Raw genomic sequence first — 15,559 nt, 5'->3', positions numbered from 1 at the left:
AACACCTCTGTGTCTGGGACCCTGACAGACCAAGGGGCCGGCTCTATCAATCGCCAAAAGCCAAAGCTCAAACCCAGGCTCTCGACGCTGCGGCCCCGTCCACGGTGAGCCGAGCTTTGATTGCCCGGAGCTGCAAGAACGCCGTCAGAGGTGGCAAAACAGGTGCGTGATCCACATCCCTGTTCCTTTGGGGGCTCAAGCCTTGGAGGCAAGTAGTTCTGGGGACAGCGGGGCCTCTCCAACGAGATCTCAGTTTTGAGCCGGGGGTTGGCTCGATCCAAGCAGAACCTTGGGCTCCTCCATGGCTAGCCTCAAGTCCCTCCAGTTCCCTTCTGTTGCCACGCAGACACACCTCCACGTCACACCCACGTCCCATTTGGAAAAGGACCATGCCATCCTTCTTTATTTATAGGAGCGTGAAAATACAGTGTTCTCGTTACAATGTCTGCCCCATTTGTACTCGTATCTGCACACCTCCAAGCTCCCACATCGGATTCCCGCTTACAAGTACAATCAAGTTTTCCTTGGCGGCCTGTCATATTACGAGCTGACCAGAAATGTTTAAAGAACACTCACCTCCTGCTCTCATCCTGCCATCTCCAGCGGTAGACCCTTACCACGTGCTGTTCCTTAGTGGTGTTATCATGCTGACGGCTCAAGATCTGAGCGTCAGATTGTCCCCCTGCTTGTGCTCTTGCCATGGTTTCACAGCCAGATCCCAAAAATGGTGCAAATGGTGCTAAGCTGAGGCAGGGGAGGTTTAGGCTGGACATCAGGAAGAGGTTCTTCACCGAGAGGGTGGTCACACACTGGAACAGGCTCCCCAGGGACACAGTCACTGCACCGAGCCTGTCTGAATTTAAGAAGCCATTGCACTGTGCACTTAGTCACAGGGTCTACATTTTTGGGTAGACCTGTGCGGTGCCAGGTGCGGAGTTGGACTCGATGATCCTTATGGGTCCCTTCCAACTTGGGACATTCTGTGATTCCATTTCCATTATCCTTTTCTGATTTCTACAATCCTATCATTCTAATTTCTACAATTCTACAATCCCAGTTTCTACAACTCTTACGATTCTACAATTACCTGTGATACGCTGATGTCCTCCCCCCAGCACAGAGGTGCTTGGGCAGGCAGCAGCCTGTTGGTGCCGGCGTCACCGTGGGCAACAGCCAGCACTGCCCGCGTCACTGTGATGTCACAATGCACTGACACATACGTCACAGTGGCAGGACCATATAAAAGGGGCTGCGCGACGGGTCCTGCACCAGAGGTACCGAGACGTTCGGGCAGGATGAGCTCAAAGATGGCTGATGCCAGCAAGGAGCAAGCTGCTCGCACGAGGCGTACCGCATTAGACTGTTGGGAGAGCAGTGTGATGGAGCACGTCCCCGTGATACGAGGCGTCACTGACCAAGGTGCGAGCACCCCCAGCACTACAGGAGCGCGCCTGACCCCCGTCTGGGGCTTTCTGTGGGGAGGACCTGGCTCCATGGTCAACTCGGGGGGGGTCTCCGTTTGGGGATGGAGATGTGATGGCTTTTTTCCTCTGCCACCAAAACGCGGGGGTGGGGGTGCTGGAAGGCTGGCTGGCAGCCACCAGAAGCAGCACGGGACCTGATTTTCTTTGCCTTCCAGAGCGATCATCTGTCTGGGATGCAGTGTCAGCCTACATCCGGGAGCACCTCCAGCAGCGCCAGGTGGGTTGGCCCCTACGTCGCCCTTGTTCCCCACCCCAAAAGCAGGAAACTCACCCCAAAAGGCCCCACCAAGAGACCAACAGGTATCGCACAAGTGCAGTGTTGCTTTGGGGAGACGGTGTGGTATCTCAGGGCTGACCCCAGTCGCTGGAAGCCCCTGGGTCCCCTCAGCCTGGCTCCCAACAGCGGGAAGTGCACAGCAGGGCCCGAAGCACCGTTCCCGGATGGGACCGCCTCCGGCTGATCCTTAACCTTCGGCCCTTCCATTCTCTGCCACTTGCAGGGCGTCCGAATTCCCACTCTTGGCTGCTTTGACGTCGTTTCCAAACGGGTCGAGGATGGGAACAAGTCCCTGACGGTGCAGTGGCCCACGTTCTGCCTGGCCAGGAACCTCATCGTTGCCCACAACCTCACAGCCGACAAGGAGTACCTGCCAGGTAAGAGGGTGCAGGAATCCCTTGCTGCATGGATCTCAGGTGCTTCTCAGAAGCAAAGCGTTGCCTGCACAGAGCAGGTCCCAAACCAAAGCCTTTCTGGGTGACGACTGCCATGAGCAGCACCTGGGGAACGCGGGGAAGGGCCGCTGGTGACCGACTCCATCCCTCTCGTGTCGTTTTCCAGGCCATAAGGAGCTGGAGCCCCTCCAATACCCTGAGGTGGCTGCAGCTGCCTCCGTGTCCTGGAAGACGGTGGAGAGCTGTATCCGAGGCACCACGTCCCTCATCTCTCACAGCCTGGGGAGGGGCGAAAACATCGCCCTCGTCCTGAGGGATGTAGGGGTGCTCGTCATCGAAGGCACGAGAGTGGAAATCAAGTTCTATTATGACTTCTTGGAGAGCCTGTCAGAACAGGGGAGCCTTCAGAAGGCTCTTTTCAAGGTGAGGGTTTTGTTTTCCCCACGGCCTGGGCAGCCTCACACGGGGGCAGCAGCAATGCTTGCCCTTGGCCCAGCAAGACCTCTTGGGTTGGAGCTCCTGGCCAGCCTCTTGGGGTGGCTAAGAGCTGCGGTCCTGCCGGCTCCTGCTGCCCTGGGCTCCTCCAGGACCTAGTGGAGGCCAGGCAGAGGACATTTGCCATCTCCTTGCTCCTCCCCTGCAGGTCCCCCAGCTGATGGACATGGTGGTGTCCCGGGTGTCAGCCGTGGCCTCCCTGACCTTCTCTGGCCATGTCATCGTCTTCCCCGAGTGAGTATGTTTGCGGCTGTGGCCGCTGCTCGGGCTCGGTAGCGTTTGCTCCTTGCCAAATGTCTCCACGAGCGGGTGAGCGTGGGGAGTGGTGGTGCCCTGGGTCACGCCGATCTCTTCTTTTGCCAGCTTTAAAATGGACAAAGCGCCCCAGCTGTCACCCGGGGAGCGTCTCAAGGCCCGCAGGGATGACAGGCAGGAGAAGGAACGGGCTGTGTTGTCGTCTTCCAGCCAAGGTGAGAGATACAACACGGCTGCTGGCTCCTCGTGTGCCACAGCTTCATGCCAGCTCGGCACAGCCTCTTGTCTCCGGGCCTCCAAAATGGAGCCCCTGCGTGTGACGTGCCCAAGGTGCCCAGCCCTGGGTGCTGCAGGAGGTCGGGGATCCGAAACACCCCTAAATTGGCTGTACCCAGCTCCTCTCTCCCAGAACTTGGCCCCCAAACCACCTCACAGCCTAAGATTGAGCCGGCTGAAGCTGGTGCCAAGGAGGGCCGAGGCCCCTGGAGATGGAGGCTGGGAGGGGAGCACAGCGGCCCCTGGGACAGCGCAGGAGGAGGCCTCAGCACCCGGCGTGTCCCGGGTACAGCAGAGACATGGAAATGTGCTTCTGACATCTCTCCTTGCCGATTCCAGAGAAACAGCCTGAACTGCCACCCTTCCCGGGCACCTTGGACATCATTTATCAAGAAAAAGTGCAGCCCTGGAACAGGAAGGCCCAGCAGACGAAGGAGCCTTCGTTGAGGTGAGGCTGGAGGCTCCGGGAGGGGGGGAGGAGGCTGCCAGGAGCCCCCCACTTCTCAGGGCTGGCCCCTCTGTTTGGGGTCTGCAGCCACGGGCGCTGCATGGGGGGGTACAAGATGGGGCCCCAAAGATGTCGTGCAGGTGGATGAATTCTTTTGGCTTTGTCCTTTCGGCAGGCTGCCGGTGATGCCCAAGCTGCCTCCTGCCATAACGAAGCATTTGCGCAACCAGCTGCAGAAAGGAACTGTGCCCAAAGCAGAGCCCAGGAGCAAATCCAAACAAGAGCCCAAAACAGCACCCAAAGAGCAGGTGCAAGACCAAGGCCGGGCAAAGGCTGAAAAATCTGGAAAACATCAGAAGAGCAAGGGCCAAAAAGCAGCAAAAGCCCCTCCTGAAGTCAGGACAGTACCCATCCTGGAAGCCCTGCCTGTGACGGAGCGAGTGAAGCGCCCCAAATCTCAGAAAGCCCCAGGCCTGCTAGAAACACCCATCGTGTCCATACTGTCCCTGTCGAGCTCGGAGGGCAGCATGATTCAGGAGCCCAGCGACAACAGCGGCAGATTCCAGCGAGGGAGCTCCAGCTCCCAAAGACTGCCAAAGTTACGGGCTGGGAGGTTCTGGTCCGTGCTTCCAGACCGCCCAAAGATGGAGGCATCCAATTGCAAGCCCTCTACTTCTGGCACAGTGACACACCAGGGGGCAAGTTCCGAGCATCAACTGCCAAAGCTCGTACCCAGGCCCCCTACGGCCTATAGATATTAGAGCCATCCCAAGCACCTGTACTACTGGGACACAGACTGACCAGGAGGCCAGGTCTACACAACTGGAAATGCCAAAGCTTGAACCGAGTCTTCCAACGCCATGCACTGTACGCGTGAGTGCCAGCCTGCTGAAGGGGCCCAGCGAGCCCTCTACTTCTGGCACACAGAAGGACCAGGGGGCCAGCTCTGCGCAATTTCAAAAACCAAAGCTCCTACCCAGGCCCTCTACGCCGTTGCCTGTAGGTAAGAAAGCCAGCCTGCTGAAGGAGCCCAGCGACCCCTCTGGGCCAGCTCTGTGCAACTAGAACAACCAGAGCTCAAACCCAGGCTCTCAATGCCGCTGCCTGTAGCTAGTAGAGCAAGCCTGCCCAAGGAGTCCAGCGACCCCTCTACTTCTCAGACACAGACAGACCAGGGGGCCGGTTCTGAGCATCTGCAACCACCAAAGCTCCAATTCGGGTCCTCTACGCCGTTGCCTATAGGTAGTAGACCCAGTTTGCCCAAGAAGCGCAAAATGTCGCATGTCAAAGCTTTGTATGTGGAGCGGGGCCCTTATCCTATTACAGCCAGACCGCCCAAGGAGCCCACCAACACCTCTGTGTCTGGGACCCTGACAGACCAAAGGGCTGGCTCTATCAATCGCCAAAAGCCCAAGCTCAAACCCAGGCTCCCGACACCGCGGCCCCGTCCACGGTGAGCCGAGCTTTGATTGCCCGGAGCTGCAAGAACGCCGTCAGAGGTGGCAAAACAGGTGCGTGATCCACATCCCTGTTCCTTTGGGGGCTCAAGCCTTGGAGGCAAGTAGTTCTGGGGACAGCGGGGCCTCTCCAACGAGATCTCAGTTTTGAGCCGGGGCTTGGCTCGATCCAAGCAGAACCTTGGGCTCCTCCATGGCTAGCCTCAAGTCCCTCCAGTTCCCTTCTGTTGCCACGCAGACACACCAGGCACACACATGCAGACACACGTTATTTGGCAGCATTTAGAAGGCCTAACAAAGCAGGAGGCTGCTCTTGGCCCGAGAGGAGAGTGTGTGTTTGCAGCTGGGTGCTGGTTTCCAGGCCGGGTGGGAAGAGAGGGGCTTTGTGGGTGGGCCTGGCAGAGCTGAACCCTGCTGCTGGCCAGGTCTGGGGATGGGGTGAGCAGAGGGAGGGAAATGGCGGGACCTGAAGCCATCCACGGGGTCCGCGTGTGGGCAAAGAGCCCCAAAAACCTGTAGCAGTTTTTGCTCAGAGTCTCACTCCCTTCACAGAAATCCATCTGACAGCAGACTACGAGATACTGGAGGAAAACGCAACGACCTCTTGCCAGAGACGACCAACTCCTCGTCTGTCCACGACGTAGTCTAAACACCATGAGCATGAAGATTTTCCAGCCGTGGCACTGCAATCAGCCCAAACTTGCGCTGGGACAGGGACCATCACAGGGATGATTCCAGCTGAGGGACCTTCTCCACGGCCTCCATGGCCAGGAACCTCCCCTTGCTGGGACAAGAGCTGGGAAGCTGCCCTCAGAGCAACGTGGAGAAAACCTGCACATCCCTGGAGGGGAAAGGAGAGGATGCGACGGCAGCTGGGGAGAAAAAGAGAGCACCATTTCCATCCTGCTGGGCTGCGCTTTCACAACGGAACCTGCCAATTAAAATGATTTTTCAAAGTGCTTCTGCTTGTAAAGTAAAATTCCGTACTGCAGTTGCGGCACTTAAGACTCACTTGGGTTTGAGGGGGATTCTATTGCTCGAGAATTTCAACTTTTGATGGCTAGCCTTGTTTGGGTAAATGCTCATTGGTGGCTTTTGATGGCAAATTACAGGCTTTGATGGTCGGCTTAGTCCAAGTACTGAATGCTTCTGCCCCTGAGCCCCGCGTCTGAAACTCCCAGCACAGCAAAGAATCAGCTACCGTTTGCTGCTAACCCTCTAACCTTGCTTAGCTTTCCGTCTTCCCTTGACATTTCTCTCTGTCTTTTGTTCCCCGGACCTGCTCCTATTTCTTTTTGTTCTGTTTCCTGACTGTGTTTTTGCAGCCCTCTGCACCCTTTCTGATGAGTGCTTTTTACTCATCAGCCCCGAGGGAAGTGGCAGAGTTGAGGGCACAAATCTTTTCCTTCTCTATTTCACCAGCAGCTTTCTTAATGCTCCCCCTGAGGCCTACTGTCATCATTTTGCCTCGACTCCCCCCAAATCCTCATCCCAGTGGCGGAAGGCTCTCTCAAGCACCTCTGGGTGCAGGGGAGGAGGAGAAGCAGCTGGTGGAGGAGCTCTGTTTCTCCCCCCTCAGTTCTCCTGGAAAAGCTCTTCCACAACGGCAGCCGGGGTGCTAGGAGGAGCCGTGCTGCAGCACCAACCACTCCCGAAGCAGCTCGCACCCCTCCATACGCTGCCAGTATCTCTTGTTTGGGGGGTTGGTTTCAGATGCTCTTCATCCCAGGCTCCCAAATCCTTGGGGTTGACCCCAAATCTCCCCTGGAGCTTTCTGCCAGAGGCTCCAGGTGGGGCCATTCTCCCTGCCTCTGCTGTAAAGCAGACTTTTGACTTTTTTAAACCTTTGGTCCTACCTGAAGTAGCCCAAGGGCTACTGTGTGAATGGTGTCCTGCTTAATTCGCTCAAAGGATTCTCGTTGCTCAGGTTCCTGGTTGGAATTGTTCTGCTGGGTTACTTGGTAGAGAGGGCTATGAATCACAGCACAATTTAGATCAGATTAACCATGCAAAATTGAATCATTCTCACCTAATCCTTAGGTTTAGTGCTTCTGAATGTTTGGTAATTTTCCCCCTTTTTAAACCTGAGGCCCCTCCTTGAACCTCCCAAGTCTGAGGATCTGCTTTGTCCCTGACCCATTCCTGGCACTTCATTTTATAGAAAAAAAAACCCTTCCGAAGTCCTGGCTGGGCCAGTATCTAAAGGGGTCTTGTGAGTGTTATCCCACCCACGAATACCTAGAACGATCACTTCGGGCCTTCCCCGGCCGAGTCCCTTGCGGGATATCAGAACCGCGGTTAGAAGACCTCCGCACTCGCTTTGGAACCGAGTTCCGTCTCAGTCACACCCTTACACACAGTCACGTGTCGTGGTTTAACACGGCCGGCACCTAAACACCACGCAGCCGTTCGCTCACCCTGTGGTGTAAATGCCTGAAGTAACTAGGAAAATAAAACTAACTTTCACACTTTTAAGGAAAAGGTACAGCATTGAAGAGGCTTTCAGGGTAGGGCATAACTGCATTATCTGAGCATTCCCTAGGCTCCCAACCTTAGATGCTATCGCGCTGGGGAAACTTGGTGTGCTAGTTCTAAGGAACACCACAGAGCGTAGAGTGGAGTGGAGACACCACGGCTAGGCTCTGTAATCAGGTGGGGCCTCGATTGTTCTTGTGCACAAAGCTGCACTTTTTGCCACCCTAAGCCAAAGACCTGTCATGTTTTGACAAATGCTGTACCCTAGTGTACTCTTTGCTCATTATAATATCATTATAATACCAAAACACACCTCCATCCCAAAAGCTACCCGCCTCCAAGGTGCGACCACCCCTCACTGAGCATGCGCTCTGAATTTCTCGGAGCCTATTACTTTAAACGGAGACGGGAAAACTTTACACCAATCATAACTAAGATATGCTTGACTAGAGCCACTCAAGCTCCACCTAAAAGATAGAAAATAATATAAATTGGCCCAAGAGAGAGGGGATGTTAGGGAAGATACCACCGTCAGGGGAGATACCATCCCGAGGACATACAACATCCTTAGGACCTCCTGACTCCTGGGATCAGTCGACGGGCTGAGCCTCTCTTCCCCCCCCATTGGGACGCCTTTGGGTGAGATCTGAATATTTGCTTATAAATCTCTATAGAGTCTTTGATCCTTTTAACGCGTTTATTTCTAGGCTGCGCACCTGTAACACTTAGAACATCTATAACATCTATAACATCTGTAACACCTACAACACCTGTATAACATCTGTAACACCTATAACACCTGTGTATTTCATGCATACTAGCTTGCTTTTGCAGATAGTCACTATCGCCGGCAATCCAAAAGAACCTGATTATCTGTTGCTGTAATAAACCATACTTGATTGCATTGTGATAGCTTTCATTAATGCGACTAGGGTGAGGGTGGTTATCCGTGACAGTTCAGTGTTCTGAATCTAACCAGACCCCCAGACGGTTAATGCATTGTTGGTGAATGTCTGAGCGGACCCCCAGGTGGTTAATACGTTTTTGGTGAATGTCTGAGCGGACCCTCAGGCGGTTATTACATTTTTGGTGAATGTCTGAACGGACCCCCAGTTTTGGTGAATGTCCGACTGGTTCAGTACTCTGAATCCAACCGGGCCCGTAACGGTTAATCAGCTACACCCCTTTAACGCGACAGTAAAATTGGTGTAGTCGGCAGGTTGCTATGGATAAACTACTGCAAAAATATAAACGTGCCCCTTCCCAGGCAGGGAAGGAGTTTTCCCAAAAGTTTTGGAAAGATGAGAAAGTGGTAGAGCACATTGAGCAGTGTCAGGCTTCACGAAAGATTGGTCAAAGAAAGGGTAAATGTGCGATTTGTGCTGTGTTAGGAGCTTGTTTGTCTTGTGCTCGGCAAAAAGCTAAGGAAACTTCTGCTCCCAAACTGATCTCTGATGCGGAACATACAGCTTTGAAATCAGAGATTGATGTGTTGAAGTCATCATTGACCTTTGAAAGGGAGACGGGAAAAACATTAGGAATCAGAGTGGATAAACTTTTGGATGAAAATAATAAACTTTCCATTGAGAATGATAAACTTGTGCATGAGAATAATCATCTTAAACAATTGCTGGAGAGGGTTAGTCATCTGTTAAATAAAGTACAGCCTTGTGCTCCGGTCAAGCAGATTCGTAGATTGCTGCATAGTGTAGAGCCTGAAAGCTGGGACAGTGATTTCTGGTCTGACAGTGATGACAGTGTTGAAGAGATTTCTGATTCTGAACCCCAATCCATTTCCTTGAGACCTTTGGTTAAGACTGAGACTGCTGTTGATGATAATGATGAAATCCGCACTACTGTGCGAACGATTCCATTGCCACCAGCAGAGTTGGTTAAAATACAGGAGAAGTTCTCAAGGCGGTCAGGGGAATCAGAAGTTGAGTATGTGTGTCGAGTTTCTCTTAAAGGAGGAGATCGAATGATGTTGAGTGAGGAAGAGGTAGGAGGCTTTTGGAGACCTGGAGTATTTTTAACCACCACACCAGGAGCTGACCTGGCTGTAGCAGTACAGAAAGCAGCCTGTATTCAGGCGATATATAAAAGAGATGAATTAAGGAAATCCCCGATGTTAGCTCCTATTGATCCAATTCGGTTAACCCCTCTCATCCATGGACTCCCTGATTGTCTTAAGATGTTTGTAGCAAACACCCAAGATCATATACTAGCTGCTTGTAGGGATGATGATAGTGGTTGTAGGCAAAATCCTAACTCCCCTATTCCCACCTGGAGTGAATTGGTACAAGACATAGATAAGTACGGACACCGAATGGGCTGGATTAATTCATCCAGTATTAAATCCCAAGACCACTCTCGGCGAGTCCGTCAAATCCACACTAAAAATCCCAGATATCCCAAATTCAAAGAGAGGTTGAAACCTAATAGGGAACGAGGTGAGTTGTGGTGTCAGCAAAAAATCTCTTATCCCCGGGGAGGGCAATGGGCCACCCTGCTCAGCGGGTATTAGCAATTCAATGGCTCTCTAATGAACACTCTGACCCTATCATTGCCATTCCTTTTGAACCCCCAAAAATATTGGTAAATTTTCTTATTGAAACCAGGACCCAAATGTCAGTAATTACACATGAGACAGCACAAACCCTGAGCATAACACCTGGTCAACGCAGGGTTAAATTCACGGGAATCAATGGTGTGGAAAAACAATGCCCCACTGCAAAAATTTCACTCTGGTTGCCAGAGGAACAAAAATTAACCAGGGTAGAAGTATTAGTTGGTGCTGCATATACTAATATTTTAGGATTTGACATACTGCATGGTTGTATGTGGAAACTCCCTGATGGAACTGTGTGGAGTTTCGCGACACATCAAAGGGATTCAGGCACCATGAGACTGAGCCTGTTACAAACATTCGTACCCCTATCCCCTGCTAAAATCATTAATGATCAGCAATATCTGTTGTCAGCAGCAGCACTTATGGGGATTGACGGGGTGGTAACAGAATTGGAAAAAAGAGACATTATTAAAAGGACCAATTCACCTTACAATTCACCAGTGTGGCCGGTAAAGAAACCAAACAGGCAATGGCATTTTACAGTGGATTACAGACAGCTGAACGCTAACACTACACCTTTGACTGCCGCAGTTCCAAACATGGCAGAGATAGTGAAAGCCCTCTGTGTTTCTAACAGTAGCAATAGTGCTAACTACTCCCAAATATTTCTATGCATGGGAAATCAAAGATTGCTATTCCGCCCTCTTTCTAACCCTGCCGGTTGAATACAACCGAGCATATTTTATTTTCTTTTGTGTTCACAGGAACCCTGAGCGAACTGTATATGGACAGCTGGAAGATGACGAATCAACAGTTTGGATTAATGATGCTATGCTTTACCCTGACCTTGATGCAATTACAGACCTTAAAGGAAACTTAGCTACTGTGGCTGTGCATGGAGCTGAGGTGTTTCACCATGGCATTTAACCATGTATTGTCACAGTATTGCACAGTTACTGGAACATCTCAAAACAGAAAGGACCTAAATCTCTCTACTTTAGTTCTACATGGAAACAAAATATTTTCAAAAGATGAATGGAGTTGGAATGATTCTCTAAGAATGGCTGAACTTCAAGCCATGTCTGGACAAACAATACAAATTGGTTGCCAAATAACTAAAATAACTGAACCAAATTTTGACTGCTGGTACAATTTTACTTTCACCAAACCTATAATTGTGTACTGTCTCTGAGGCTACAGAGGCACAGAATTACTATTTGAATTCATGGTCAAAGGATATGAAGCCTCTGCCCCTGCAGATATTTGAAAACGAACCGACTCAGCCTCCCATTGGTCTAACTCCTTCCATCTTCAACACAGGTCCTTACATAATTAAAAATGTGGGACAACAACAAATTGTCTTTAACCCTAGTTGGTCCCTAAAAAAGGGCCACAGGATGCAACTAGGTTATTGGGAACAGGATTAGGTATATTAAAAAACATTGATGCTGAGGTCTTAATGAGTAGAGTAACTGCTACTACAGATGACCTAAGGAAATTGGAACAACCAATAAAATTATCCTTATTGGCTTTAGGAGCAAATCAATGGCTTCTATCAGATGTTTTGCCCCATTGGGAACAAATTGAGGAAAATGATCATCAATTAATTGTAAATGCCCTTGGAAAAGCCCAAGGCAATACCTCCCTTGCCTTGAGCTGTATCCAAGCACAGTTATGGATACAATCTGTAGCAGCAGCTATTATTAGAGAGGGAGAAGGAAAAACTTTGCCCACTGAAATTTGAAAACTGATTTGGGATAATGCTTCAGAATTTGAAAAAGAATTTCAAGCTTGGTGGCAATTAGTCAACTTTACCCATTATGCAGAAAATGATAAAATTGTTGCCTTTATACTTACTATAAGTAATGCCACCGTATACAATGTATCAATCGTAATGGAACTATACTTTATCCTAAAGAGCATAAAGTATGGGCCCATCAAAAGGGAGGAAAGTGGCAAACAATTGATGTAAATGCATGCATTGTGCGTGAACAAAAAGGTTTCATCTGTGAAAGTAACACGCTAGAATCTCAAGACATTTGTCTTGACACTGAGCAAAATATTTGCTACTTTGAGATACATCCTAATGAAACCCTTGAAACTGTACTTGTATATATTGGGAAAGGTTGTGTTTGTATGAGAACTCATTGTGATTCTATAGTCGTAGATGATACAGTGGTAGATACCAATAATCACTCTAATGTTTGTGTTTGCAATTTTACCAAAATTCTAGGATGTGATTTTAAATACTCAGTTCCTGTCACTTCTTATCAACTTATTGCATCTAATTATATTCTGCTTCATGAACTGCTGCCTACTCCTATTGGAATGAACCTCACCTTGGTGAAGAAATTGCTGGTACATGAGGACCTGAAGCAGCTGATGACACAAGTCCGAGAAAATGGACAAAAGACTCTGATTACTGTCCATCATGATGCACAAGAAATACATCAAGTGATGGAAAGAGTGAAGAGAGATGAGAGACACCGTTGGTGGGACACTTTGTTTGGATGATCGCCAGCTGCCAAGGGAATCTTCAACAAGATGCTTCACCCTGTTATTGTTCTGCTAATACTGTGTTATGTTTTATACTGACAATTAGTTTGTATGTTAAACTCTGGTTTATGATGAAACGTTTAGCATCCCTACACAATGTACATACACTCGATAAACCTCAATCCAAGAATGTACGTGATATCCCCGACATATTTCAACTGTCGTGAAGCTTGAGTGACTATAGTCACGGGGTGGATTAGGTGGTGTAAATGCCTGAAGTAACTAGGAAAATAAAACTAACATTCACACTTTTAAGGAAAAGGTACAGCATTGAAGAGGCTTTCAGGGTAGGGTATAACTGCATTATCTGAGCATTCCCTAGGCTCCCAACCTTAGATGCTATCGCGCTGGGGAAACTTGGTGTGCTAGTTCTAAGGAACACCACAGAGCGTAGAGTGGAGTGGAGACACCACGGCTAGGCTCTGTAATCAGGTGGGGCCTCGATTGTTCTTGTGCACAAAGCTGCACTTTTTGCCACCCTAAGCCAAAGACCTGTCATGTTTTGACAAATGCTGTACCCTAGTGTACTCTTTGCTCATTATAATATCATTATAATACCAAAACACACCTCCATCCCAAAAGCTACCCGCCTCCAAGGTGCGACCACCCCTCACTGAGCATGCGCTCTGAATTTCTCGGAGCCTATTACTTTAAACGGAGACGGGAAAACTTTACACCAATCATAACTAAGATATGCTTGACTAGAGCCACTCAAGCTCCACCTAAAAGATAGAAAATAATATAAATTGGCCCAAGAGAGAGGGGATGTTAGGGAAGATACCACCGTCAGGGGAGATACCATCCCGAGGACATACAACATCCTTAGGACCTCCTGACTCCTGGGATCAGTCGACGGGCTGAGCCTCTCTTCCCCCCCCATTGGGACGCCTTTGGGTGAGATCTGAATATTTGCTTATAAATCTCTATAGAGTCTTTGATCCTTTTAACGCGTTTATTTCTAGGCTGCGCACCTGTAACACTTATAACATCTATAACATCTATAACATCTGTAACACCTACAACACCTGTATAACATCTGTAACACCTATAACACCTGTGTATTTCATGCATACTAGCTTGCTTTTGCAGATAGTCACTATCGCCGGCAATCCAAAAGAACCTGATTATCTGTTGCTGTAATAAACCATACTTGATTGCATTGTGATAGCTTTCATTAATGCGACTAGGGTGAGGGTGGTTATCCGTGATAGTTCAGTGTTCTGAATCTAACCAGACCCCCAGACGGTTAATGCATTGTTGGTGAATGTCTGAGCGGACCCCCAGGTGGTTAATACGTTTTTGGTGAATGTCTGAGCGGACCCCCAGGCGGTTATTACGTTTTTGGTGAATGTCCGAACGGATCCCCAGTTTTGGTGAATGTCCGACTGGTTCAGTACTCTGAATCCAACCGGGCCCGTAATGGTTAATCAGCTACACCCCTTTAATGCGACACACCCTCCCCCCTCCCTCTCTGGGACGGGGGAGAGAAATGGAAAGTGAAGCCCGTGAGTTGAGATAAAGACAGTTTAATAAGACAGGAAAATAATAATAACAAAAATAACAATAACAATAAGAATAATACAATGGTGATAATAGGAAAGTAATAATCATATGTACAAACAAGTGATGCACAATGCAATTGCTCACCACCCGCTGACCGATGCCCAGCCTAACCCCGAGCAGTCCGGCCCCCTCCCCCGGCTAGCCACCCCTATCTATTGTTTAGCATGACCCCAGATGGGATGGAATACCCCTTTGGCTAGTTTGGGTCCCCTGTCCTGGCTCTGTCCCCTCCCAGCTCTTACTGCACCCCCAGCCTGCCCGTTGGCAGGACAGAGCAAAAGGCTGAGATGTCCTTGGCTTGGTGTAAGCACTGCTCTGCAACAATTAAAGCATCGGGGTGTTCTCAGCACTCTGCTCATCCTAAGCCAAAACACAGCATTCCACCAGCTACTAGGAAGAAAATTAATTCTGTTCTAACTGAAACCAAGACACTAGCTTCCTCAATCAGTAAGGCAGTAGCCACAATTGCCTGTAAGCACACTGGCCACCCCCTACTCACAGGGTCTAATAGTTTGGAACAATATCCCACAGGTTTCTTGATTCCTGCCCATTCTTGAGTTAGTACTCCATATGCACTTTGGTTAGAAACATTTACAAATAAATAAAAGGGTCTTTCTAAATCTGGGAGGCTCAGCACTGGAGTTTCTATTAGCGTTTTCTTGATCAACCTCAGCTTTTCCTCATCTTCCTCATTCCACTTCATTTTTTTCTCCAGTCAATTTTTCATATAAAAACTTTGCCTTTTCACTAAACCCTTCCATCCAGGGCCTACAATATCCCAAGAGGCCGAGCAGTTGCCTCACTTCCTTCTTTGTTTTGGGTGATGACAGGGCTAAAATCCCAGATGCCCTGTCAGGATCCAATTTTTTTCTTTCCTTGGCTTAGCCAATGTCCTAAGTACCCTATTTCCTTTTAGTGGTTCTCCGTGTCTCTTTTTCAGTCTCCCCAGCTATTAATAGGTCATCCACATATTGCAACAATTTCACTTCTCCCTTTATTTCAAAAAGTTGTCATAATTCTTCTAAGGTTTGGCCAAATAAATTTGGGGATTCAGTAAATCCCTGAGGAATTACTGTCCATCTAAGCTGTTGTCGCCTTCCTGTTTCAGGGTCTTCCCATTCAAAGGCAAAGTAATTCCGCGACCCTTCACTTAATGGGCAGGCCCAGAAAGCATCCTTCAAATCTATTACACTATTTACACTATACCATTTATGCTGAGGTGTTAGGTGGTTTACTAAAGTATATGGGTTAGCCGCCACTGGAAATTTGGTTATGCTTCGCTGATTCACAGCCCTAAGATCCTGAACCA

The 15,559-nt window shown here is 49.4% G+C and overlaps 1 protein-coding gene and 1 long non-coding RNA gene across 2 annotated transcripts; both read left to right on the top strand.

Moving 5' to 3' along the window:
- The first annotated feature begins 265 nt into the window (after positions 1 to 265).
- Positions 266 to 2,889, top strand: LOC140001066 (coiled-coil domain-containing protein 81-like). Its single transcript, XM_072032203.1, has 5 exons — positions 266 to 1,419; positions 1,640 to 1,701; positions 1,985 to 2,138; positions 2,323 to 2,579; positions 2,800 to 2,889. Exons 1-5 carry the CDS (start codon positions 1,101 to 1,103, stop codon positions 2,887 to 2,889), a joined length of 882 nt encoding a protein of 293 aa, XP_071888304.1. The 5' UTR covers positions 266 to 1,100.
- A 271-nt stretch (positions 2,890 to 3,160) lies between these two features.
- On the top strand, positions 3,161 to 13,962 carry LOC140001113 (uncharacterized). The gene is made up of 4 exons (XR_011806256.1): positions 3,161 to 3,630; positions 3,806 to 5,141; positions 5,640 to 8,201; positions 10,896 to 13,962. It is a non-coding gene; the product is annotated as an uncharacterized lncRNA (long non-coding RNA).
- The last annotated feature ends 1,597 nt before the right edge of the window (positions 13,963 to 15,559 follow it).

Source organism: Anas platyrhynchos, chromosome 37, assembly GCF_047663525.1.
Source record: "Anas platyrhynchos isolate ZD024472 breed Pekin duck chromosome 37, IASCAAS_PekinDuck_T2T, whole genome shotgun sequence".
NCBI lineage: Eukaryota > Metazoa > Chordata > Aves > Anseriformes > Anatidae > Anas > Anas platyrhynchos.
Note: the sequence above shows the minus strand (reverse complement) of the source record. Positions and strands in the feature narration are given on the sequence as shown.

Excerpts from the sequence above, each read along its gene's own strand:
- LOC140001066 (XM_072032203.1), top strand. The coding sequence starts at position 1,101 with ATGTCCTCCCCCCAGCACAGAGGTGCTTGGGCAGGCAGCAGCCTGTTG. Across the intron at positions 1,420-1,639 it reads ACGAGGCGTCACTGACCAAG|AGCGATCATCTGTCTGGGAT; the intron begins GTGCGAGCACCC and ends TTTGCCTTCCAG. Across the intron at positions 2,580-2,799 it reads TTCAGAAGGCTCTTTTCAAG|GTCCCCCAGCTGATGGACAT; the intron begins GTGAGGGTTTTG and ends CCTCCCCTGCAG.